Genomic DNA, 25,348 nt, shown 5'->3' with positions numbered 1-25,348 from the left:
ATTTTTAAGTAATTTGAGATAATTTCTTTAAGAAAAATTGGGAGGTGGTTTTGGATAAAGTAATATGAGTAGGGAGTGAAGATCTGCTTTGGGGTCAACTTTTTGTTGGTTCATTTTAAAATTCTGAACTAGAGTTTATCATGTTTCAGTGAGGTTTTCTTTACAGCTCAGAGAAATTCCTTTTCGTCTAACTTGGTTTTCTTGTTTGCTAATTGGAGAGTATAAGATATGTGAGGGTAGGTTTTTCTTTTGTGAGGTTGGATGACTAACCTTAGGGATCTCTTGGGTTGCTTATTTCTTTTATAGATACTAGAAAAGTATTCAGCATTATAGTTAGCTTTAAAGGATCTCACACCATACAGTAGTTAATGTCTTAGCTGCACATGGTCTGTGTTAGGCCAGAGGGTGAGTCTGTCCCTTCAGGCATCGAGGCCCTATTTTAATGTTCATGGATTGTTTTTTCTACAGAGTTGGACCTAGCACTATCTAGTCTAGTGCAAGACTGGAATGAATGCTTCTTAAATCTGTGTGTCTTTGATAGGTAACATGGTATAAATGATTATTTCCTGATATTGAAGTTAGTGAAATATATTAATTAGTGGTGGTATATTTTTCATTCTAAGAAAAAAAGAAGGGACTATATCATTTTTTTTCCCCTTCCAAATCTGTACCCTGACAAAGCTGTTTGATCTTCCTGCAATAGGAAATGCATCGAAAGGACATAGCATGACTTTAGTAGTTGGAGTAGTATCTGAGCTGAAATTCCCTTTCTTCTTCAATTGTAATTACATTTGTGATGATCTCAGACACATTTCCTGCTCTTTAGTCTTCTCATCCGCAGATGGAGCTGAAAACATTCACCTGGCCTGATTTTTGTGAACACACTCACCTATGAATATAAGAGAAGAAAGTGTTCTGTATCTGGTGGCCCCCACTGTTTCCTTTGTAGAGAAGACTTCAGGGATGGAATGGTCAGGAGGAGGGTACAGGGCCAGGTGCCTACTTTCATAGTGCTGGTATCATAGAGCTTATAGAGATTTTGAGTTCCTTAGTAGAATATCCAGTAGGTCCACCTTGTTTTTTAGGACCTTTGACTTGGATATTTTGCATAGGCACTACCTCACATTTTCCCTTCCTTTAGCAAAGCTTTCTGTTCACTGTCTCTGGCTCATCAGGTAACAGCATCTTTATGCCCTTGCATGTTCCTACTAGGACTGAAGCAGGAAGAACTGGGTTGGCCATTGTGATCTTTTGTCTTGCCTTCTTTCTCCTGGGTTTATCCAAGCTTAAACTTCTGCCTGGCATTCCAGGTCAGTGATGCTGGAGACTCAACCTCGGTTGGTGGCAGGGAAGGTGTTAATACTGGAATTTGAGTTCTTTTTATTGTAAAGGAGAGCTATCTGGGCGTCTTCTTTCCTCACATATAAGATGTTATATGGAACGTCAGCTAGAATAATCACACAGCATTTCTTGAGCTGGCTCTCGGAGTCAGAGGGTAAGGAGTGATGAGGATGCATTCTTTTGGCAGCCAGAGGTACTTTTGTGTTAGTGATTATATTCTCTGAGAAGCTCTTGTTCACATTTTTCCTTTATTCAATGGGGTTGCTACTTCTGTTTTCTTTTTCACTCATAATTTATACAATATGCTGCTTTGTTTTTTATTCTAAACTAAAAAAGAGAGAAGATGGCCCCTGCCTTTGGGGGAACTTATCTAGAGAGAAACAAAACATCACACATGTTTTGGACATAGACTATTAGCTGACAAATATGTGGTGTAGATAAATACTTTGGGGATGGAGTACATTTCATGAAAGTTGTGGTTTTGATCTAGATTTGGAAAAGTACATACAATTTGGGTAGTTGGAACTGTAGGGATAAGAGTGTTCCCGATGTGTGGAATATATTCAACAAAAACCCCCATGAGGATTAATGAATGCCAGAGCCATTATTTACTGAGCATCTAATCTGCCTCAGGTACTAATCTGGGTGCTTGGGATATCTCAGTAAATAGAACACTTGAAGACCCAGATATGCTAAGGCAACATCGAGGCCTATCTGGGAGGGTAGAAGAACCGTGATGGGAACCATGGAAAGTCAGGAAAAGCAAATTAAGAAGAGTGTTGAGTACTTGGCCAAGGATGTTGGATTTTGCCCTTTAGAATATAGTGAGTCACTGAAAATGATTCATATCTCAGGAGAGTGACATAATGAAATGGGTATTTTGTGAATATGGATGTATCAGCAAAATGCAGGACCATACAACATCTAGATGTGGGAAAAGATATGAACGTCTAGAAGTAGTAGATAAGTTAGAAGTTAATCACATTATTGAGAACAAAAGATGAAGGAAAGGGAAAGGAAGACATGTATTTACTATTTATTTAAGATAATAAACTTTAAAAAATATACATATTCACTTATTATGGAAAATCAGAAAATATAAACAGTGACTGTCAAGTGTGTGTCCATACCTGTAGGTAGCATTGTCTTCAAACTAAAGATGATATCTTTCATAGTTCTGTGCACAGTGTTCCATTGATTTGATGTACTCAACCAATTATTGTTGGATATATAGCTGGTTTCCTATTGTTATTGTTTATTAAAACATCCAGTTAAACATCTTGACTGGGTATACCAACATTTTAAGTTCCTGGGTTGGTGGGTATGTTCATTTTTAAGCATTTTGATGCCTGGTACCAAATTCACCTTTCTTTACCTCCCCCTGCCCCCTTGGGTCCCAATCAAAATGTGTGATAGACAATTTGTTAATCCTCAACTGAGGATATTTTTTCCACTGATTTTTAGAGTGAGTGGAAGGGAGGGGAGGGAAAAAGAGAGGAGGGAAGAGAGAAGCGAGAGAGACACATCTATTGGTTGTCTCCTGCACGCGCCCCGACCAGGGCAGGAAACAAACCTGCAACCCAGGTACGTGCATTTGACTGGGAATTGAACCCATGATCCTTTGGTGTGTGGGTTGATGTTCTAACCACTGAGTAACACCACTCAGGGCCATGTGTATGACTTATTACAGCTCAGGAGCAGGACACTAGAATGCTGGATTACTATATTCTTATGAATGTTAGGTCATTAAATTTGTTTAAAATTAATCTGTTTTCCCAGTTTGTTATGAAAACCTCAAACATTGGTCGAGAGAATCATACAAAATGCAGCTGTGTTAGTTGACCTCGGGTTGGATTTGGCCAGGAGGAGGTAGAATGGGAAATGGGAGTCCCACAATGAGATAATCCTGGAGCAGATTCTGCTCCCTCTCTGCTAGTCCTGTCTCTTTCCAAATTCCAGTGACTAACCTGAAGAACCAGCTTCTGCTACAGCACCCCAGCCCTGAGTTCTGAGCCACCTCTTTTTATTCCTTTAGCCAAGAGGTGGTGGTAGCTTCTTTCTACAGCTAATCTGTGGCTTGTCCCCACCCCACTGCTATCTTTGTTTGAGTCTCAAGTCTTACATCTTAATAACCAATTCTTTATATTAATTTTCCTCTGCTTAAAATAGTTGGGATGATCTGTATTTTCCTGGTTGCACTCTGAATGATAGATATTTATTCATTCATATATACATGTGATTATATATACTAGTACATGTATATTCACACACACACACACACACATATATATACACACACACACAGTGGTGGGTGAAAGTAGGTTTATAGTTGTGATTATGTGAAACAGTTTATTCTTGTATTATTATTAATTTTATTATTTTCAGTACAAACAACTGTAAACCTACTTTTGTGTACACACACACACACACACACACAACACAGTATATGCTCTTTTAAAGTAAGTAGCAGACATTATGACACTTTATTAAAATACTTCAGCATATATCCCCTAAGAATAAGGATATTCTCTTACATACCCACAAAACAATGATCATACCTAGGAATATTAAGAAAAATTTATCATGTTATCTAACATTGAATCCATATTAAATTTTCCCCAAGTGTCTCCAAGATGTCTTTCACAGTGTTTTTTGTGTTGTTGGTTTTTTTTTCATTTTTTCTTTTTTTTTTTTATTAAATCTTTATTGTCCAGATTATTACATTTGTTCCTCTTCCCCCCCCACCCATAACTCCCCTCCTTCCAGTTCCCACCCCACCCTCCGCCCTCACTCCCCACCCACTGTCCTCATCCATAGGTGCACGATTTTTGTCCAGTCTCTTCCTGCATCTCCCACACCCCTTTCCCCCCCAAGAATAGTCAGTCCATTCCCTTTCTCTGTCCCTGGTTCTATTATAATTAACAGTTCATTCTCTTTATCAGATTATTTATTCACTTGATTCTTAGATTCACTTGTTGATAGATGCATATTTGTTGTTCATAATTTGTATCTTTACCTTTTTCTTCTTCTTAAAGGATACCTTTCAGCATTTCATATAATACTGGTATGGTGGTGATGAACTCCTTTAGCTTTTCCTTATCTGTGAAGCTCTTTATCTGACCTACACTTCTGAATGATAGCTTTGCTGGATAAAGTAATCTTGGTTGCAGGTTCTTGGCATTCATCACTTTGAATATTTCTTGCCACTCCCTTCTGGCCTGCAAAGTTTCTGTTGAGAAATCAGCTGACAGTCGTATGGGTATTCCCTTGCAGGTAACTGAGTTTCTTTCTCTTGCTGCTTTTAAGATTCTCTCTTTGTCTTTTGCTCTTGGCATTTTAATTATGATGTGTCTTGGTGTGGTCCTCTTTGGATTCCTTTTGTTTGGGGTTCTCTGTGCTTCCTGGACCTGTAAGTCTATTTCTTTCACCAGGTAGGGGAAGTTTTCTGTCATTATTTCTTCAAATAGGTTTTCAATATCTTGCTCTCTCTCATCTTCTGGCACCCCTATAATTCTGATGTTGGTACGCTTGAAGCTGTCCCAGAGGCTCCTTACACTATCCTCGCATTTTTGGATTCTTTTTTCATTTTGCTTTTCCGGTTGGATGTTTTTTGCTTCTTCGCATTTCAAATCTTTTTTTTTTTTTTTTTTAAATATATTTTATTGATTTTTTTACAGAGAAGAAGGGAGAGAGATAGAGAGTTAGAAACATCGATGAGAGAGAAACATCGATCAGCTGCCTCCTGCACATCCCCCACTGGGGATATGCCCGCAACCCAGGTACATGCCCTTGACCGGAATCGAACCTGGGACCCCTCAGTCCGCAGGCCGACGCTCTATCCACTGAGCCAAACCGGTTTCGGCCGCATTTCAAATCTTTGCCTTGATTCTTGTGCTCCTCTGGTCTGCTGTTGGGAGTCTGTATAGTATTCTTTATTTCAGTCAGTGTATGCTTAATTTCTATTTGGTTCTTTATCATAACATCGAGGGTCTCATTAGATTTCTTGTAGATCTCATTAAGTTTATCGGCGGCTTCTAGACAGTTCTTGAGAGACCTTAAAAGTGTGGTTCTGAACTCTGTATCTTCCATTGACAATTTTGTCCTGTTTCTTTGTCTACGCATTTTTTTATGCTTTCTTTGTGCACCCCCCCTAGTGGTCTTTGTGCGCAGTCTTGTTGTAGTTAAGCCTTTATTGTTGTAGTTAATACTGGGGGGATTTGACCTCCAGGCCAACTGGCTGTGAGAGTCAGCTGTGTCTGCAGTGGGAAAACTTCTGTCCTCTGGGGAGGTGCTAATCTAGCTTTTGCCTGAGGCTATCCGGCAAATGGCTCTGTGCAGGGCTTGGGCGGGGCGGGTCTCACGGGATCAAAGGGATCAAACAGGGCGGGCCGAGAGAGCAGTCATGGCTGCTCTCTGTCCCGTCCCCAGAGGCTCTGCCTCTCAGAGTCCCAGCAACCGCTGCAAACCTCGGAGAGAAAGCTGCCCTCACGTTCTGACCGATGCCAGACAGTCCCGCTTCTCCCGTATGAGTCTGGGTCCCTAGAGACTAGCCCAGAACTGGAGCTCAGGGCCTGAGCCTCCCTCCCGATTGAAAACGACAACTGTGCCCTCAGCCACCAGCCTGCTCTGCGCGCACCTCCGCACCTTTGTATTTTCCGCACTGCGCCTCCTCTGAGTCGCAGTATGCTGTTCTCTTTCTTTCTAGATGAAGAATTTCCCCTCAGCCAGCTTTCCTGTGGTTCTGGGTGATGTCCGTTCCGTCTTTTATTTGTATTTTTGAAGTGGTTGTGCGAGGCAGCATTCTCCAGTGTTTACCTATGCCGCCATCTTGGTTCCCTCTTTGTGTTGCTTTTTTTTAAAACTAGGGATTAAATCAAGACTTACCTTGCATTTGGCTATGACTCCTTAGGCTCTTTGATCTAGACCAGTGGTAGCCAGCTGGTGGTCTGTGAGGTCTGAAAGGTTGGCGACCGCTGATTTAAGGAAACCTTTGGAGCAGCAGTCACCAACTGGTGGTCCGTGAGATCCAAAAGATTGGCGCCCGCTTGTTTAGACCAGTCCCCCAGTTATTGTTTTTTAAATGACTTATATTTTAACATTTTCCCTTGAAATATTTCTGGACTACAGAATAGAAGATTGAACACTTTATCTAGATTCACCAATTTAAAAAAATTTTCTACATTTGAATTATTTACATATATATGTACACACATAAATATATATTAGTAATATTAATTTTTTTATGAACCATTTCAGATTGAACTACAGATATTGTGATACTTTTCAACCACCAAAACACTTCAGCATTCATCCTCTAAAAATAATTTTTAAAATATAACCACTGCAGTGATCACATGCAGGAAATGTCCCACTTATATAATTCTGTCACCTAAGAAGACAGATTTCTTCAGTTGTCTGTCCCAGTACTGTCCTATTTCACAATTATTTCCCTCCAGATGCAGGACCCACTCTGGGATCATACATTGCACGCAGATACCAGAGACTTAAAAATATAGAGATTAGTAAAGTTGTGTTTTTAAAAGGCTCACATTCTGGAGTCCTCTGATTGTTTCCTTGTGGTGTCATTTAACTTGTTCTCTATCCCCTGTATTTCCTATACAGAAGTTAGGTTTATGACTTGATTAGGTTAAATTAGAGGGGGGTGGGGTTGCCAGTAGGAATAAAAACAGGAGGTTGGTTTTAGGGGGAAGATAAGGAAAATAGGTTTAATCAATTTGAATTAAATAGGGCTTGATAAAAACATTTTTCAACATTTGTCAAAATAAGTTTTTCTGTATGTAATGTGCATCTCAATAAACCAACTTTAAAGAAAAAACAACATTGTTTAGTCATCAGTTATTCCCACATGTCCTTTTACTCATTGCATTAAAATTTCCCAGCAAGCTCTAAAAACAAGTCCCAAGGTGATGTGAACTGAGAGGTAGATACTTAAGTCTGGCGTGTTGAGAGGGCTTTGGTCTAGAGATGTGGTTTTTGCAATTCTTGGAGTTGAAACAATTCTGAAAAAGAGACTATAAATGACAGTCAACACAAAAATTTATCCATACAGTTATCATAGGAGACAAATATATGTATGTACTTGAGGCCCAGTGCACGGATTTGTGCATTGTTCGGGGGCGTGGCCTGCGGGGATAGCCTGTTGTGGGAGTGCTGCTCGTCCCAGTCAGCTGAGTGTCTGTGGACCTGCCCTCTGAGCGGCGGCTCCCGCTGTGGGCGCACCACTCATCCTTGTCAGCCAAGCGTCGCTCTTATTGTGGGAGTGGAATAACCACCACGGGGAAGCTCCTGTGTTGAGCGTCTGCCCCCTGGTGGTCAGTGCGTGTCATAGCGATTGGTTGATCGGTCGTTCTAGTTGTTCTGCCGTTTGGTCCCTGGGCTTTTAGATATATAGATGTGTTTATGATGTTAATGATTACACCATTTTTTAAGGTGTAATTACTAATATCCGGTTAATTTAAGAGGTTGGGTGAAAGCACTGAAGCCATGGATTGATTATCTGAAATATAATCCTATCTAATAAAAGAGAAACATGGTAATTAGCTGTACGTCCGCTACCCTTCCCATTGGCTAATCAGGGCGATGTGCAAATTAACTGCCAGCCAAGATGGCGGTTAACCACCAACAAAGATGGCCTACGTAGCTGCAGTGCTGGGAGGCGAAAGGGGAAGGACTGAAGAATGGTGATCGGCAACCCAGGCGGCAGGCAAGAGCTGGGGGGTGGGCAAAGGCCGCCTTCAGCCGGTAATCGCCATCGGAAAGCCGATTGGGGTTGCTGGCTGGCCTGCATGGAGCTATTGCCATGGCGTTGGAGGGTGGGAGGGCCTGGCCCGCGATTGGAGGGCGGGAGGGCCAGGACGCAGGCCACGCGACAACCCTGGACTCCCAGGGCTGGTGGCTGGCCTGTGGCCCCAAGATCGCCATGGTGATCAGAGGGCAGGAGGGCCCGGGAGCAGGCCAGGCAGCAACCCCAGTTCCCCCGGGGTGGGGTTGCCGGCTGGCCTGTGCCCAGCGATCTCCATGGCCACAACATTAGTAACAAAGAAACAGAATTTCCAGAGGATGAGGCCCAGAAATCAGGATTTTGAAAAGATTTCCAGGTGATTCTAATGTGCAGCCAAGGTTGAGAACCACTGCTCTAAACAGACTTGACCACTGCGGGCAAAGACCTGAAGCTGAGAGGGGGCAGGTTCTGGGTGTCGAGGTCCAGAGCGTGGAAGACCTCCTGGGGGAGCAGTGGATCTGGAAGCCTGTGTGCTGGGTCAGAGACACGCCTGCCTCCCACCCTCCCCTGCCCTGCACATAGACGTGCCTGGACTGGGGTGAGGAGGAGAAGGAGAACTAGAGGGAAGGAACTCTGAGTGTTTGTTGGCGGCCATGTAAAAAAGACTGTGACCCTCCCCTCCCACTGAGTCACTCCCTAAGGCAGCAGGAGACAGAGGGTCTGAGAGCAGCCACACAGCGTTGTGGCCGTGATCCAGGCACCAAGATGGTGTCCATGCAACGGGGCTGAGGAGGTGTCAGAGGACCTCACCCCGGAAAACCCAACAGCTCTTTGTGTGAGAGAGAGAAGGGGGCAGGGAGGGAGGGAGAGAGCGAATTGGACTCGAGGCCTCCAGGCCCAGATGAGGAGAATATACCGGGATCAGCATGGACTGAGCTCTGAGGTGAGGGCCAAGGGCAGCGGGTGGGGCAGCCCAGACAGAAGCCTGAGGCCCAGATGTCCTGACCTGCTCGGCTCTCTGGCACCTCCGCCTGAGACACACACTGTCTGACATGGAAGTACAACTCCAGAGAAGGGGTGGGGAACCTAAGTTAAATGATATTTTGTTTTTGTTTTTTCACTTGGCAGAATGGGGGCTGAAGGTGAAGTTAGGTTTGGTTACTAAACAATAAAGAAAGCAACATTTCTTGCACACCCGACTGTGTGGTCTGAGTTTGCTGCTGCCTATAAACCGAGAAAAAGTTGTAAAATGAAGTACTAATCTCTAGGGTTTAGGTCAGACCGAGGAGTAGTGCCACTCAGCCAGAAGCTGGCTCATGGCTGGCCAGTGCAGAGGTGGTGGCAGGAGCCTCTCCCACCTCCGTGGCAGCACTAAGAATGTCCAACTAATGGTTTAGACCTGATCCCATGGGGGCCTAAGCCTTTAGTCGGACATCCCCCGAGGGCTCCCTGGCTGCCAGGGAGTGGGCCTAAGTCAAGAGGTGGATATCCCCCAAGGGGTATCCTGCAAATGGGTGCAGGCCAGGCTGAGGGACGCACCCCCCCCCCCCCCCCCCGAGTGCACCGGGCCTCTAGTCCTATATAATAAAAGGGTAATATGCAAATCAACCAAACGACAGAACGACCAGGCGCTATGATGTGCACAGCTCAATGCAGGAGCTGCCCCCTGGTGGTCAGTGCACTCTCACAGGGGGAGCACTGCTCAGCCACAAGCTGGGCTGTCGGGTGGCCTGCCTCCGCGGCAGCACTAAGGATGTCTAACTGACGGCGTAAGGGTGTCCAACTGACTGATGCTGTCAGTCGGACATCCCCTGAGGGCTCCTGGACTGCGAAAGGGCGGAGGCCGGGCTGAGGGACATCGCCCCCTCCCCTCTCCCGAGTGCACGAATGTCGTGCATTGGGCCTCTAGTACCTAATAATACATATAAGAAATGCAAAGTATTTCAGTGCTGCATCCCCTCCCCCCACAACCCCTTATCCTATCTCCTCCCATCACAAACTTTGAGTTCTCAAACTTGGTGTCCATCAGGACTACCCAGAAGGTGTTTTAAACACCGATTTCTCAGCTTCTTCTTGGGAGATCTTTCATTCAGCAAGACGAGGGTGGAGGGCAAGCATTAGAATTTCTGACTGGTTCTCAGGTGATACTGATGCTGGAATGGAATCGCACTTGAGAACCACTGCTTTAAATCAAGGATGAGATGAAAACATGTAATATAATATTTGGGTGAGTTGATTTTTTAAGTCAACATCTTCATTATTAAAAGAAGTATTTTTTGTACCTCCCCATTATGCAAAATATAAAGAGGGGTTATACCGAGAACTCCAGTAGCTATGACGCTATTGTACAACCATCCATGTCGGTCTGAGAAAGTGTGGGTAATGAATCTTGTAGACTTAGGCTGGAGTCCTGGATTACAGCATTTATTAACTGTGATCCTCTTTTCAGCAACTTACTCTGGAGCAGTGGTTCTCAACCTTCCTAATGCCATGACCCTTTAAAACAATTCCTCATGTTGTGGTGACCCCCAACCATAAAATTATTTCGTTGCTACTTCATAACTGTAATTTTGCAACTGTTATGAATCGTAAAGTAAATATCTGATATGCAGGATGTATTTTCATTGTTACAAATTGAACATAAAGCATAGTGATTATTCACAAAACCAATATGTAATTATATATGTGTATTCCGGTGGTTTTAGGCGACCCCTGTGAAAGGGTCGTTCGATCCCCAAAGGGGCGCGACCCACACGTTGAGAACCCCTGCTCTAGAGTCTGTTTTCTCATTGGAAAATAGGGATTATAAATCCTCCCACCACAATAGATAGTGCACATTTTTAAAATTGTAAAACATAAAGCAAATATAACTGGTAGGCATAGTTCTCATTTTTGCCTTGGCTCTGTCTAGGGCCAGCTCTGTGATCTGAGACCTACCTCTTGATTTACCTGGAGTGGTGCAGGATATTGAGAAGCATCCCTGACTAAAGCAATCTCAATATTATGAAAGTGAATGCAGATCTGGAGGTCAATAATGGGCTGATTTTCCACATTGTTAGGCCAGTGTGGAATTCTAGGAGAGCTCTCATGCTAGCTGTAATAAAAAAGAATGCCAGGCCCTAGGTGGTTTGGCTCAGTGGATAAAGCAAGGATCCCGGGTTTGATTCCTGGCAAGGGCATGTGCCTGGTTGCCGGCTTGATCCCCAGTAGGGGGCATGCAGGAGGCAGCTAATCAATGATTCTCTCCCATCATTGATGTTTCTATCTCTCTCTCCCTCTCCCTTCCTCTCTGAGGTTATTTTTTTTATTGTTGAACATCAGCCATAATTACTGACCATATGTATTTTCTGCCTTTATTCAGAAGCACCCATCACCCCAATATGTTTAACATTCAACAGTATTGCTACAACAAAATTGACTAAAAAATAGGCATTTTTGAAAATTGATCAAAGTAGGTAAAGTTAAAATTGTATGCATTACGTTTATATTGAAATGCCACTTATTTATTTAAAAATGAACTTTAGAACATATTTTAAAATTGTTTTGTTTTGGGTTCAAGTAAATTGGAGAGTAATAAGAGAATCTAGAATGAGACACCCTTCATACTGATTGTGCTCTTCTATTGACTTTAAAAATGAAATGTTTTCTGTTATTTCATTAACAATGACTTAATTTGTCTACACTACATAATTATCCTCTGGCTAATTGACAGATTCTGAAATTTAAACTGTGTGGCACGTCTATGATTTTAAGAATTTTCAAACTGTTCCTCTTCATTCGTATTGTTTCCAACCATTATGTATGTGCATAGTCAGTTAGGAAAAAACACTACCCTGAGAGGTCACCTTTCCCAACTCTTGTGCCTAATTCTTTCCATATTTACCTTCATATTTCTGTGTAAATTGCTTATATTGTTTCTTTTTTAAAAAAGTATATTTTTATTGATTTCTGAGAGAAAGGGAGAGGGAGAGAGAGAAACATCAATGATAAGAGACAATCATTGATTATCTGCCTCCTGCACAGCCCCCACTGGGGACTGAGCCCACAACCTGAGCTTATGCCCTGACCTGGAATTGAACCAGAACCTCCTGGGTTCATGGGTCAACACTCAACCAATGAGCCACAATGGGCTGGGCCCTGTATCTTTCCAAGTGAAAATAATCTTCCCCTTTTCTGAATTCACACAGCATTTTAGTGTCTTTCTCTTATGACACATGGTCTACCTCTTTTAAACTACTTATGTGTCATCTGTTAAATTTTAATGTCTCATAGTAAGTATTGTTTGCTGCTTTAGCTCAGTCAGTGCTTTGCACATAGTTAATACTCAGGTGTGTTTTTTTTTTAATTTAATATTTTATTGATTTTTTTACATAGAGGAAGGGAGAGGGATAGAGAGTTAGGAACAGCGATGAGAGAGAAACATCGATCAGCTGCCTCCTGCACACCCCCTACTGATGATGTGCCCGCAACCAAGGTACATGCCCTTGACCAGAATCGAACCTGGGACCCTTAAGTCCGCAGGCCGACGCTCTATCCACTGAGCCAAACCAGTTAGGGCAATACTCAGGTTTTTGATTGGCATGGATTTTCAATTATCTTTTCTGGTCTTATTTAACACATATATTTTCACTTGAAAATTGGTCAGGCTACAGATCAGTGATGGCGAACCTATGCCACGCGTGTCAGAGGTGACACGCGAACTCATTTTTTTGGTTGATTTTTCTTTGTTAAATGACATTTAAATATATAAAATAAATATCAAAAATATAAATCTTTGTTTTACTATGGTTGCAAATATCAAAAAATTTCTATATGTGACACGGCACCAGAGTGAAGTTAGGGTTTTTCAAAATGCTGACATGCCTTGCTCAAAGAGTTCGCCATCACTGCTATAGATCATTGCTGTATGCCATGGTAATGCAAGAGTAGGGCACTGTTTCTAATTGAAGATACTTTTCTTGAAACTTGCTTGGGCATAAAGTATGCAGAGCTTTTATATGATCAGGTCACAACTCATAAAAGCTCATTATCTTGTTGCATAATGTGAGGATTCTCTTTATGGAGTAATGAGAGCTTTCTTGATGGTGAGCTAGGAGTCATCTTTCATTAGGATTTTTTCTGTACTGTTTTCTCTTGTCTCCTGCAATAGAGTGGATATCCTGCAATAAACTAGACATCAGTATTCCTTACAACTTGCAGCTAATCAAATCACCCATGCTTTCCTTCTCAGTAGGTCTTAGAAATCTTCCCTCTACCCTTTCTCAACCCTGGTTCTCTATCTGGGTGAAGAACAGTGTACTCAGTGATTTTGTCTCCAGATACCCTCTCTGGGCTATGACCCATCTTTGGGGAACCTTGACTGACTTGGACATTTACTTCTTGGTAGACTTCTCTCTACCTGCTTGAGGGCTGAACTTTTCTTGTTTGTTGCTTCTGTTTGATAGATTTTTTGCTCATCATAATGTAAAATTATTGTTAGTGTTCAAATCTTTGGTTATTATATATGTACACATCCTAAGTGAGTAACATAATATTTTTTATTGAGTGTTGTATCATGTTTGTTTTTTAACCCAATGACAAGTATACTGATTGTAGAATTAGTGCTTTTGGTATTTTCAAAAGTGGCGCTACAATTTTTTGTTCAGTTACACTTCTAAGTTTCAAAACAGCAATGATTGTGCTATTATTATTTTAAACTTTTCAGTGTAAACTACCACAGAGTGCAATCAACGAGTATGCTGTAACATGGAGAAGAGTTTTCTTCTGATGGGTACTTGACTATGTCCTTGAAAATACAGCAAGTCCTTTGTCATTTGAAAGAAAATTGTGTTAATGAAAGCTGCCAATTAAAATCTCCTAAGAGACTGTTGTTCCAAGGAGTGTATTTCTCAGTGGCAAAAAGCCTTTCTGGTTTTTATGCTCTTGTGGGAGGAGGTCATTTTTATATGGCCTGCTCAACTCTAACTTTTGTCTATGTAGTATGTTCTGCTGGGATTATTGATGATTCCCTTTTGGTTCCTTCTTTCCAAATAGTCATTTTAATCTATTCAGTGTGTATTATGAAGTGGCATTTAGTAAATGCTAGCCTATAATATGTGTTGGCGTGGTGTTGTCATGGCTATTTGGTCCCCTCAACATCTAAATCTTGAATTAGACAATCCTTGATCAGATAGTTGAAGGATTGTAAGCCAGATTTATAGAGTGTTTCAAGGAGGAGGGATTGGTCAGTAGTACCAAATTCTGTGATAGATCAGGAAGATGTCTCATGTGAGGAACATTGCTTAAGCAACATGGGGGGACTGTTGGTGACCTTGATGGACAGTTTTGGGAATGTGGTGGGGAGGGAGCCTGATTGGCATGAGGTTTTGGGAGAAGAATCTGTGACAAGAATCTTTAAAAAATTTTGCTGTAAAGAGGATCAGAAAATTGGTATAGTAACTAGATGGTAAAGTAGTGTCAACAGAAGGCTTTGTACTGTTAGTTTAGCACAGGGGTGGGCAAACTTTTTGACTCCAGGGCCACAATGGGTTCTTAAACTGGATTGGAGGGCCGGAACAAAAACATGGATGAAGTGTTTGTGTGAACTAATATAAATTCAAAGTAAACATCATTACATAAAAGGGTACGGTCTTTTTTTTTTTTAGTTTTATTCATTTCAAACGGACCGGATCCGGCCCGCGGGCCGTAGTTTGCCCATGGCTGGTTTAGCATGTGTAAAAATGAAGTTTTAGCACCTTTTAATGGCTCAGAGTTGACATCTGAGTACTATTTTCCATATAGTGAAGTCAGAGATAGACTTCTAACCTGGTTTGGGGTTTTCCAGTCAGGCAGAGCTCAAGAGGCAGATGACTGAGTAGCCTTGATGGATGGGAAGGATTAGCTTGGAGGTTCAAGTGGGGCTCTGGGCACTCGGTATGGTGGAGAGGGTACAGTTATGCAGGGCTTAATACCGGCTGTGAAAGGTAAAGTGATGGGGAAAAGTCTGGAGCAAGTTCTGAAGTGTTTATGTTTATGTTTATGTTTATGTTTATATTTATATTTATATTTATATTTATATTTATATTTATATAGTTCAGAGGTTGAAAAAATCTTTAGGTGGAAATTTATTTCAAAAGAGAAGTTCCAAATTTTAAATAAAGGCTATAGGTTATGCTCTCATGGAGAGAATGAGGAGGATGAGGAACGTTAAAGTTTTTCTTTTTTGTAAACCCCATTTTAGACTTTATTCTGCTTCTGTGGGTATAAAAGTGTTTCAGAAATGAAAGTTACTGTTAGTTGATTAGGTAATCCACAGCTTGCTTGGGGGAAAAGAGGGCAGGATGGATGTTTTAAGACAGTGATCACCAACCATTTGGACCTTGCGGACCACCCGTTGGCGACCGCTGCTCCAAAGGTTTCCTTAAACCAGTGGTCGGCAACCTTTTGGACTCACGGACCACCAGTGATCCACGGACCACTGGTTGGTGACTGCTGTTTTAAAGAGGCTAGGGAATGATGATTAGGAGACACCTTTTCTTTGAGGACCCCCAGGATATTAATTTCTCCTGCAGAGTTAATACCATCTATATATATAAAAGCCTAAGGGACTACCGCAACCGAATGGACGACCGAACAGGCTGCATGGGGCGACCAGGCTGGCAGAGGGGTTAGTGAGGGATGACCAAATGACTGAGCAGCAGACTGCAAAGATGGCAGCAACCACAGCCAATAAGGAGGGAATATACTAATTGACTGCCACACCCTCAAAGATGGCAGTGCCCACAGCCAATAAGGAGGGAATATGCTAATTGACTACCACGCCCTCAAAGATGGCGGCACCCAGTCCCCTCAGCCCTGCCAGGGTGGCAAGCGCACGGCAAGGTTGGGCCCACCCCCATCCCCGGGCCTCTAGTTTGGTATAGAAGAGTAGGAGTATGGTTCGTTTGGGCCTTTGTTCTTTGATGGTTCAACGAATCTAGAAATGACAAATTCTGGAGCATCTCAGACTCACACAACAGGTTTCCTAAGGGCTGTCTGGATGACATTGGACTTAGGGTATCATATAGAGGCTCTGTGAATTCAGGGGATGCCAAGGTATGTGTGTGTATGTGTGGCATGTGGTGTGTTGCATGTGTGTTTTATAAACTTAATCTGTGTTTTGGATGAACAGTTGATTTGAGCCCTGAATCTCCTTTTAAGGAAGTCCAGATCTGGGAGCAGAGTAAGTATAGGTTATTTGCATGGTGGTTTTTATGTTTAGTAACTTTGAGAATTAGGGTCTGAGCTGCTTTCTGTACTGGTTAAAAAATGACGAGGATTGTTAATTATACAGTTTTTACAACTGTTCCATTTTACTAACTCTTAGGCATAGCTTTGTTAGAGATTCTCTTGGAGGGCTTTTTAAGGATATGGATTCCTTGGCCTCAACCCTGGAAGGTCTGTCTAAGCCAGGATATCTGGGGTGGGGTCCAGGAATGTGTATATAACTATGATTAATCTTTTGCCTTTTCCCTCCCAGCCTTTCCTTTAAAAAAGAATAGTACTTAACATCACTTTACATTGGAAAAATGGACTGTTAACTTGAATTGAACTTTTTATTAGTAATTCCGTGTTGTGGATAATTCAGTAGTTAAAGGCAAAAGATAACAATTTAGTACATTATTATTTGAGTATACAAATGAGAATGATTGTGGAACTCTAAAAACAAATAACTATGCCCTGGCTTGGGGGAGCTCAGTTGGTTGGAGCATTGTCCCATACACCAAAAAAGTTGCAGGTTCAATTCCATGTTAGGGCACATACCTAGGTTGTGGGTTCTGTCCCTGATTGGGGTGCATGTGGGAGGCAACCTGTTGATTCTTCTCTTTCACATCGATGTTTCTCTTTTTCTTTCCTTCCCTCCCTACCTCTTTATCTCCTCCCCTTCCTCTCTAGTCAATAAACATATCCCCGGGTGAGGATTAAAAATATACAAACCCCAAAACCAAAGAATTATGTTCTGTAAATAATTTCAAAACATGTATTTTGTAACAGTATACATATGTATATATGTATACACACAATACATATCCTGTGTAGAAGTGTATAAGATTTAAAATGAAAATTTTTTACTTCCAATTCCACTTTTCAGAGATAACCACTGGAAATTTTGGTGTGTATTTTTTTTTTTTTGGACATTTTTTTAATCCTCACATGAGGTATGTTTATTGATTTTAGGGAGAGGGGAAGTGGGAGGGAGAGACAGGGACAGGGAGAGGAAGAAACATTGATTTGAACGAGAAACATCTATTGGTTATGCTCCCCGAACCCATAACCTAGGTATGTGCCCTGACTGAGAATCAAAACCTCAGTCTTTCAGTGTACAGGACAATGCTCCAACCAACGAGTGCTCCAACCACACTGGCCAGGACTTTTGTTGGTCATTTTTATATGCACATATACAAGTGATGCAATTTTTCCCTTCCAAAAATAGGCTCAAACCACACACATTGGTCTGAGCTTGCTCACTTATAGTCTTCCATATTATTCCAGTGTATTCAGGCCTGTTATTAGGAAGTACTTTGGGCAACCAGGGTATGCCACCTCTTTTTATTCAAATATGCTGTGACATTAGTGTTTCAACATACACTATATGTTGCTTGTTTATTAGAATACTAGAGGCCCGGTGCATAAAAATTTGTGCACTTGGGGGGGAGGAGGGGTCCCTCAGCCCGGCCTGTGCTCTCTTGCAGTCTGGGACCCCTCAGGAGATAACGACCTGCTGGCTTAGGCCTGCTCCCGGGTGGCAGAGGGCAGGCCCAATCCCTAGGTGCAGCCCCTGGTGGGGCTCAGAGCAGGGCCGATTGGGGAGTTGGGGCGCCGCCCCCCTGTGATGCACAGAGCAGGGCGGATTGGGAGGTTGCAATGCCACCCTCAGTCATGCTAAGGGTAGGGCCGATTGGGGGGTTGGGGCACCGCCCCCTGTCACACTCAAGGCAGGGTCGATGGGGAGGTTGCGGCGCCACCCCCTGTCACGCACAGAGCAGGGCCAATCAGGGGGTTGAGGGGCTCCCCCCTGTCACTCACAGAGTAGGGCCGATAGGGGAGTTGGGGCACCGCCCCTGTCACACACAGAGCAGGGTGGATCAGGGGGTTGGGGCGCCGCCCTCTATCACCCACAGAGCAGGGCTGATCAGGGGGTTGGGGCACCGCCACTGTCACACTCAGGGCAGGGTCGATGGGGAGGTTATGGCTCTACCCCATCACACACAGAGCAGGGCCCATGGGGTGGGGGTTGGGGCGCCTCCCTCTATCACCCACAGAGCAGGGCCGATCAGGGGGTTGGGGCGCCGCCACTCTCACACTCAGGGCAGGGCCGATGGGGACGTTATTGCTCTACCCTGTCACACACAGAGCAGGGCCCGTGGGGGGGGTGGTGGTTGGGGAGCCGCACCCTGTCACACACAGAGCCGCAGGGCAATCAGGGGGTTGGGGAGCTCCCCCTATCAGGCACAGAGCAGGGCTGATCAGGGGGTTGGGGCGCCTTCCCCTGTCACGAACAGAGCAGGTCGGATAGGGAGGTTGTGGCCCCGCCCCCTGTCACACACAGAGCTGCAGGGCGATCAGGGGGTTTGGGCGCTGCCCCTGTCACACTGATCCAGGTGCCGGGAGGCCTCTTGGCTCCGCTGATCCCGGTGCTGGGAGGCGTATTACCCTTTTACTATATAGAATAGAGGCCTGGTGCACGGGTGGGGGCCGGCTGGTTTGCCCTGAAGGGTGTCCTGAATCAGGGTGGGGGTCCCCACTGGGGCCAGTCTGGGTGAGGGGCTGAGGGTTGTTTTCAGGCTGGCGAGTGACTGAAGCTCCCAACCGCTCCTTTTTTTCTTTTTTTTTTAAATTCTGGGCCAGCTTTAGCTTTGAGGCTTGGCTCCAGCTCTTAGGCCTCCGCTGCTGAAAGCAGGTTTCTGGCCTTTGTTTAACTTCTGTATTTGAAACAATGTTGTGATCCTGCTGGCTGAAGCCCAACGGACTAAAGCAGGTTAGTTTAGCTTTTATATTTGTAACATAGTTGCTTAGAGTTGCAGCTCAGAGGCCTGCAGCGGCAGGTGGGGAACGTTGGAGTCCTCTGTCACTGAAGCAAGCAAGCCTCATGTTCACTTTAAGCTGCCTGGCTGCCTGCCGCCATCTTGGCTGGCAGTTAATTTGCATATTGCCCTGATTAGCCAATGGGAAGGGTAGCGGTCGTACGCTAATTACCATGTTTCTCTTTTATTAGATAGGATGTTTTTTTTTATGACAGGAAGTTCTTGCAGTTAAAATTGTTGGATTTCCTTTTTGTGATGCTAACTTGATGCATTTGATATTTGTGTTCTTTTGTACAGGATCCAAGCTACTGGATACAGGTGCATCGACTGGAACATGGAGATGGAGGAATACTGGATCTTGATGACATCCTCTGTGATGTAGCAGATGATAAAGACAGAGTGAGTTCAAGTCCAGGGAAGCTGCTCTGAGTGCCAATTATGAAGACTGGGGAGGGAGTGGGTAGGTGGGAATACTTTCCTTCCTGTTTTAGACACACATATTTTAAAGAACATTTGGGCCACTCACTTTGGATGTTTGTTATTTAAGTATTGTGAATTTTTACTACCCTGAACCCTAAGGTATAATGCTTTCCTTAATACCTGGGATGCAGTACTAAGTTTTGGAATTTTAAAATTGCAACTTTTTAAATGGATAGATCTTTAAAAGGTGTTTTTTCCCCATCCCCGCCCCCCCCCCCCCCCCCCCCCGCCATTTTAACCAAATATGGCGTCTTTCCTGACCACTCAAGTCCCTCATTGTGATCATTATGTGTTTCAGTGTGCGGTACGCAGGTTTCTGAGTTCTGATCCCCACTTTGGCTCAACCCCAATAGCTGGCCTGTGTGATACACTACCTGGCTATAAAACCAGTGTGCATCCCTGGCATCTCCCTTGTGTCCTGGGCTCTCAGAAAGCCATCTTTTCCTTCATGTTACTTGGGTGCTTTTACTGGAATGCTGTTTTTAACGAAGACTTTGATTTTGGCATGTTGAATGTGGCCACCCACAGGCACTTCATCATTTGCTTGTACTCACCCTTTTGACTGCACTCTAAGGGAAGGAGGGGGAAGCAAGAGAGGAATAATGACTCAACATTTTAAGACTTTGCGAGAGGATATTTGTCTCTGCATATAAACGTCAGCAATTTTTTAAAAAGTATTTTATTGATTTCAGAGAGGAAGGGAGAGGGAGAGAGATAGAAACATTGATGAGAAAGCATCATTGATTGGCTGCCTCCTGTATACCACCCAATGGGGGTTGAGCCTGGTTATGTCCCTTTACAGGGAATTGAACTGTGACCTTCTGGTTCATAGGTTGACGCTCAACCACTGAGCCAAGCAGGCTGTGCATCAGCAAATTCTTTATTGTAATGAGGTGGTGTGACTTGAATAGGCTTTGGCCACACCCTCTTTTGAGTTTACTTATAACAAATTATAGAAAGGCTCAGTGCATACACAGTTGTGTCATCATGGCCATGTAATAGCACAAGTTAGATAAAACCAGCGAGGATATGTCCTCGGGTTGATGGTAAAATCGTCTGGGCCCTGGTCCTGCTGAGAGCTCTCTCTTATTATTGGTCCTTTGCCTCATCCTCCATACTCCTCTTTGCTTGGCTGTGAGCTGGGTAAGCATAGCTGTTATGTCTTGTTTACTCCTACATTAACATGGTTCTTGCCTCAGAAATGGCGGGTGTCTTATATGTTTTCTTGAAATCTTAAGAAAAATGAAAAATTTCTGGTACCAAATACTATGCACATCGAGGGATATCTGATTCTGTTGTTTCTGTGGGCCAGGAGTATATAGTGTCAGAAATGCAGAAATTTCCTGCCCATTTGTGATTTTCTGTCATTTATCTCTTTTGGGCTTTCCAGTGAGCCCAGGAATAGGTGACTCCCAAATTCTTTGCCTGCATTCCACATTAAGACTTAAATTATAGTCAATTTATTGTGCAGTTCAGCTCCAAAGCTTAAGGCAACTACAGAGATTTATGGAGGTTTTAAACAGGTACCCTTCCCCAGATATAATAAGAGATGAAGTAATGTTGTGTTGATCTTTCATTATTTTCCTCTTTTCCCTTCCTTTTCCTATTTGTTAGTTCTTTCTTTGTCTCTCTCTGTTTTTATTTTTCCTTTTCTTTTCTTCCTCCTCCCCTTCCCTTTTTTCCCCCCACCCCTCTTCCCTCATTCTGTTCTTGTATTTTTTTCTTCTATAAAAATAAAATAGCTCCTTATCAGGAAAAATAAAATGTAAAGAAGGAAATAATCACCTGTAATCCCATTGTTACTCAGAGCTCATCACTGTTGGTATTTAAGTGGCCTTTATTTTCTGACCTTTCTTTACCTTGAGATATAGACACATTCATACTTTCTGTTTTGACTTTTTGCCTTTCAATAGAGGGAATGAGAACCAGTGTATACGGTTGCCTCTGAGGTATGTTTAGCTCTGCTGTATTGCTTGGAGTAACCTACTGTGGATGTTGGGTTGTTGTATGAATAAGGTTGGTGGGACTGTGACCAGTGCTTCTGAGAACAATGAGCTAAATGGACTCATTACGTTCAGCAACATGCAGTAATGCTTTGTAGGTTTACAAAGTACAGATTATGCTTCCTTACCCTTCTTCCCTGCACCTCCAGTCAACATACACACTTAAATAGAGTCTGCAAGGTGGGTAGGTAAAATACTAAGATGAAGATGTGCAGCAGTATGATTATAAAAATCTTCTGAAAAGTATTGAGACTTATTTTATCCCCCATAGATGACATTTTTGGCTGATGTTCCATATATAGTTGAAAATAATGTATATCTTGCAGTTGTTGGATTCAGTGTTCTATAAAGATGAATTAGGTTAAGGTGGTTGATATTCTTGTTAGATCTTTGGGATAATTTGTTACTCAGTAACTGAAAATAATATACTCTTCTATAACACAATTAACTATTAGATCACACACAAAAACTAAGGATAAGGCAAATTGATCTTCTAAAATTGTTGCATATTAAATTCATAAGTTATTTAATAGTGTTTTAGATTTTTTTGTGCAAATTTGATGATGAATATGTTTTCTAGAATCTTTTATATTTCCTACACAAGTTAAAATATCGTTTAAACTGGGAAAATGTTTTAAATATTATTAAGTGAAATACATTTATAGATAATTGGCTATGATGCAGATTAAATTCAGTTTCCAAATAGAAAAGTGTTAGAGAGTATAATGTACTACAGACTGAAATAACTTATTATATTTGTCCAGAACTACTTAAAAATATACATGATCAATTAAAAATTTTTGAATGAGCTTTCTAGATTAAAGGGCCTATTTTATGTTGTAACTGTAAAAAGTATATTGAATAATCCAGAATTGTAACATCCAAATCCCACAGGTATTGTCAGGTGCATTGTTCAGATTGAGGGGTTATGTGTGGTCAGTTGTATGACCTCTTCCATGGCTCTGAAATTTGATTGTGATTTAGTCAACCTATATATATTTTTTTAAATAAATCTTTATTGTTCAGGTTATTACAGATGTTCCTCTCCCCCCCCCCACCCCCCCAATAGCTCCCTTCCACCTGGTTTCCACCCCACCCCATGCCCTTACCCCCCGCCACTGTCCTCATCCATAGGTATAAGATTTTTGTCCAGTCTCTTCCTGCACCCCCCACACCCTCTTCCCCCCAAGAATTGGCAGTCCACTCCCTTTCTATGCCCCTGCTTCTATTATATTCACCAGTTTATTCTGACTTAATTTTTAGATTCATTTGTTGATAGATATTTATTTGTTGTCACTTTGTTGTTCATAATTTTTTTTAATTAAATCTTTATTGTTCAGATTATTACATTTGTTCCTCTATTTTCCCCCCCATAACTCCCCTCCTCCCAGTTCCCACCCCACCCTCCGCCCTCACTCCCCACCCACTGTCCTCATCCATAGGTGCACGATTTTTGTCCAGTCTCTTCCCGCATCTCCCACACCCCTTTCCCCCCCAAGAATAGTCAGTCCATTCCCTTTCTGTGTCCCTGATTCTATTATAATCACCAGTTCATTCTCTTCATTGGATTATTTATTCACTTGATTCTTAGATTCACTTGTTGATAGATGCATATTTGTTGTTCATAATTTGTATCTTTACCTTTTTCTTCCTCTTCCTCTTCTTAAAGGATACCTTTCAGCATTTCATATAATGCTGGTTTGGTGGTGATGAACTCCTTTAGCTTTTCCTTATCTGTGAAGCACTTTATCTGACCTTCAATTCTGAATGATAGCTTTGCTGGATAAAGTAATCTTGGTTGTAGGTTCTTGGTATTCATCACTTTGAATATTTCTTGCCACTCCCTTCTGGCCTGCAAAGTTTCTGTTGAGAAATCAGCTGACAGTCGTATGGGTATTCCCTTGTAGGTAACTGAGTTTCTTTCTCTTGCTGTTTTTAAGATTCTCTCTTTATCTTTTGCTCTTGGCATTTTAATTATGATGTGTCTTGGTGTGGTCCTCTTTGGATTCCTTTTGTTTGGGGTTCTCCACGCTACTTGGACCTGTAAGTCCATTTCTTTCACCAGGTGAGGGAAGTTTTCTGTCATTATTTCTTCAAATAGGTTTTCAATATCTTGCTCTCTCTCATCTTCTGGCACCCCTATAATTCTGATGTTGGTACGCTTGAAGCTGTCCCAGAGGCTCCTTACACTATCCTCGCATTTTTGGATTCTTTTTTCATTTTGCTTTTCCGGTTGGGTGTTTTTTGCTTCCTCGCATCTCAAATCATTGACTTGATTCTTGCGCTCCTCTGGTCCGCTGTCGGGAGTCTGTATAATATTCGTTATTTCAGTCCATGTATGCTTAATTTGTAGGTGGTTCCCCAATATAACATCGAGGGTCTCATTAGTTTTCTTATAGATCTCATTTAGTTTATCGGCGGCTTCTAAACAGTTCTTGAGAGACCTTAAAAGTGTGGTTCTGAACTCTATATCTTCCATTGACAATTTTGTCCTGTTTCTTTGTCTCCGCATTTTGTTATACTTCCTTGGTGCACCCCCTAGTGGTCTTTGTTCGCAGTCCTATAGTTAAATCTTGATTGTTGTAGCTAATTCCAGGGAGGGTTTGACCTCCAGGCCAAGTGGCTATGAGAATCAGCTGTGTCAGCAGTGAGCGAACTTCTGTCCTCTAGGGAGGTGCTAATCTAGCCTTTGCCTGAGGCTATCCGGCAAATGCCTCTGTGCAGGGCTTGGGCAGGGCGGGTCGCACAGGATCAACAGGGTGGGCTGGAGAGAGCAGTTATGGCGGCTCTCAGTCCTGTCCCCAGGGGCTCTGCCTCTCTGAGTCCCAGCACCCGCTGCAAAGCTCGGAGAGAAAGCTGCACTCGCTCTGACCGAAGCCAGACAGTCCCGCTTCTCCCGTTTGAGTCTGGGTCCCTAAAGACTCGCCTGTATCTGGAGCTCAGAGTCTGCGACTCCCTCCCGATTGAAAACGTCAACCGCGCCCTCCGCCGCCAGCCCGCTCCACGCACTCCGCACCTCAGAATTTGACTTCAGCACTGCACTGCGCCTCCTCTGAGTGTCCGTATGCGTTTCTCTTTCCTCCTAGTTGTAGGACTTCCACTCAGCCAGCGTTCCTGTGTTTCTGGGTGATGTCCCTTCCGTCTTTTAGTTTCACTTTTGAAGTAGTTGTTCAAAGCAGCAAACTCCGTTGTTAACCTATGCCGCCATCTTGGTTCTCCTCTCTGTTGTTCATAATTTTTATCTTTACCTTTTTCTTCTTCTTCCTCTTCTTAAAGAGTATCCTTCAGCATTTCATATAATCCTGGTTTGGTGGTGATGAACTCCTTTAGCTTTTTCTTGTCTGCGAAGCCCTTTCTCTGACCTTCAGTTCTACATGATAGCTTTTCTGGGTAGAGTAATCTTGGTTGTAAGTTTTTGCTTTTCATCACTTTGAATATTTTTTGCCACTCCCTTCTGGCCTGCATAGTTTCTGTTGAGAAATCAGCTGGCAGTTGTATGGGTACTCCCTTGTAGGTAACTAACTGTTTTTCTCTTGCTGCTTTTAAGATTCTCTCTTTGTCTTTTACCCTTGGCATTTTAATTATGATGTGTCTTGGTGTGGTCCTCTTTGGATTCATCTTTTTTGGGGTTCTCTGCGCTTCCTGGACTTGTAAGTCTATTTCTTTCATCAGGTAGGGAAAGTTTTCTGTCATGATTTCTTCTAATAGGCTTTCAACAGCTACTCTGAGTAAAGATCTTG

The 25,348-nt window shown here is 42.8% G+C and overlaps 1 protein-coding gene across 7 annotated transcripts in view; it reads left to right on the top strand.

Annotated features, from left to right (window-relative positions):
• The window catches only part of PARD3 (par-3 family cell polarity regulator), an 823,338-nt gene that overhangs the window by 122,780 nt on the left and 675,210 nt on the right, over positions 1-25,348 (top strand). For all 7 annotated transcript variants that reach the window (XM_081109711.1, XM_081109709.1, XM_081109710.1 and 4 more), the window contains exon 2: positions 19,423-19,524. In XM_081109711.1, coding sequence (XP_080965837.1) covers positions 19,423-19,524 — 102 coding nt within the window. The remainder of the gene's footprint in view (positions 1-19,422; positions 19,525-25,348) is intronic.

Source organism: Myotis nattereri (assembly GCF_964212035.1).
Source record: "Myotis nattereri genome assembly, chromosome: 1".
In the NCBI taxonomy this organism is placed as follows: Eukaryota; Metazoa; Chordata; class Mammalia; order Chiroptera; family Vespertilionidae; genus Myotis; species Myotis nattereri.
This window is presented reverse-complemented; position numbering and strand designations above follow the sequence as displayed.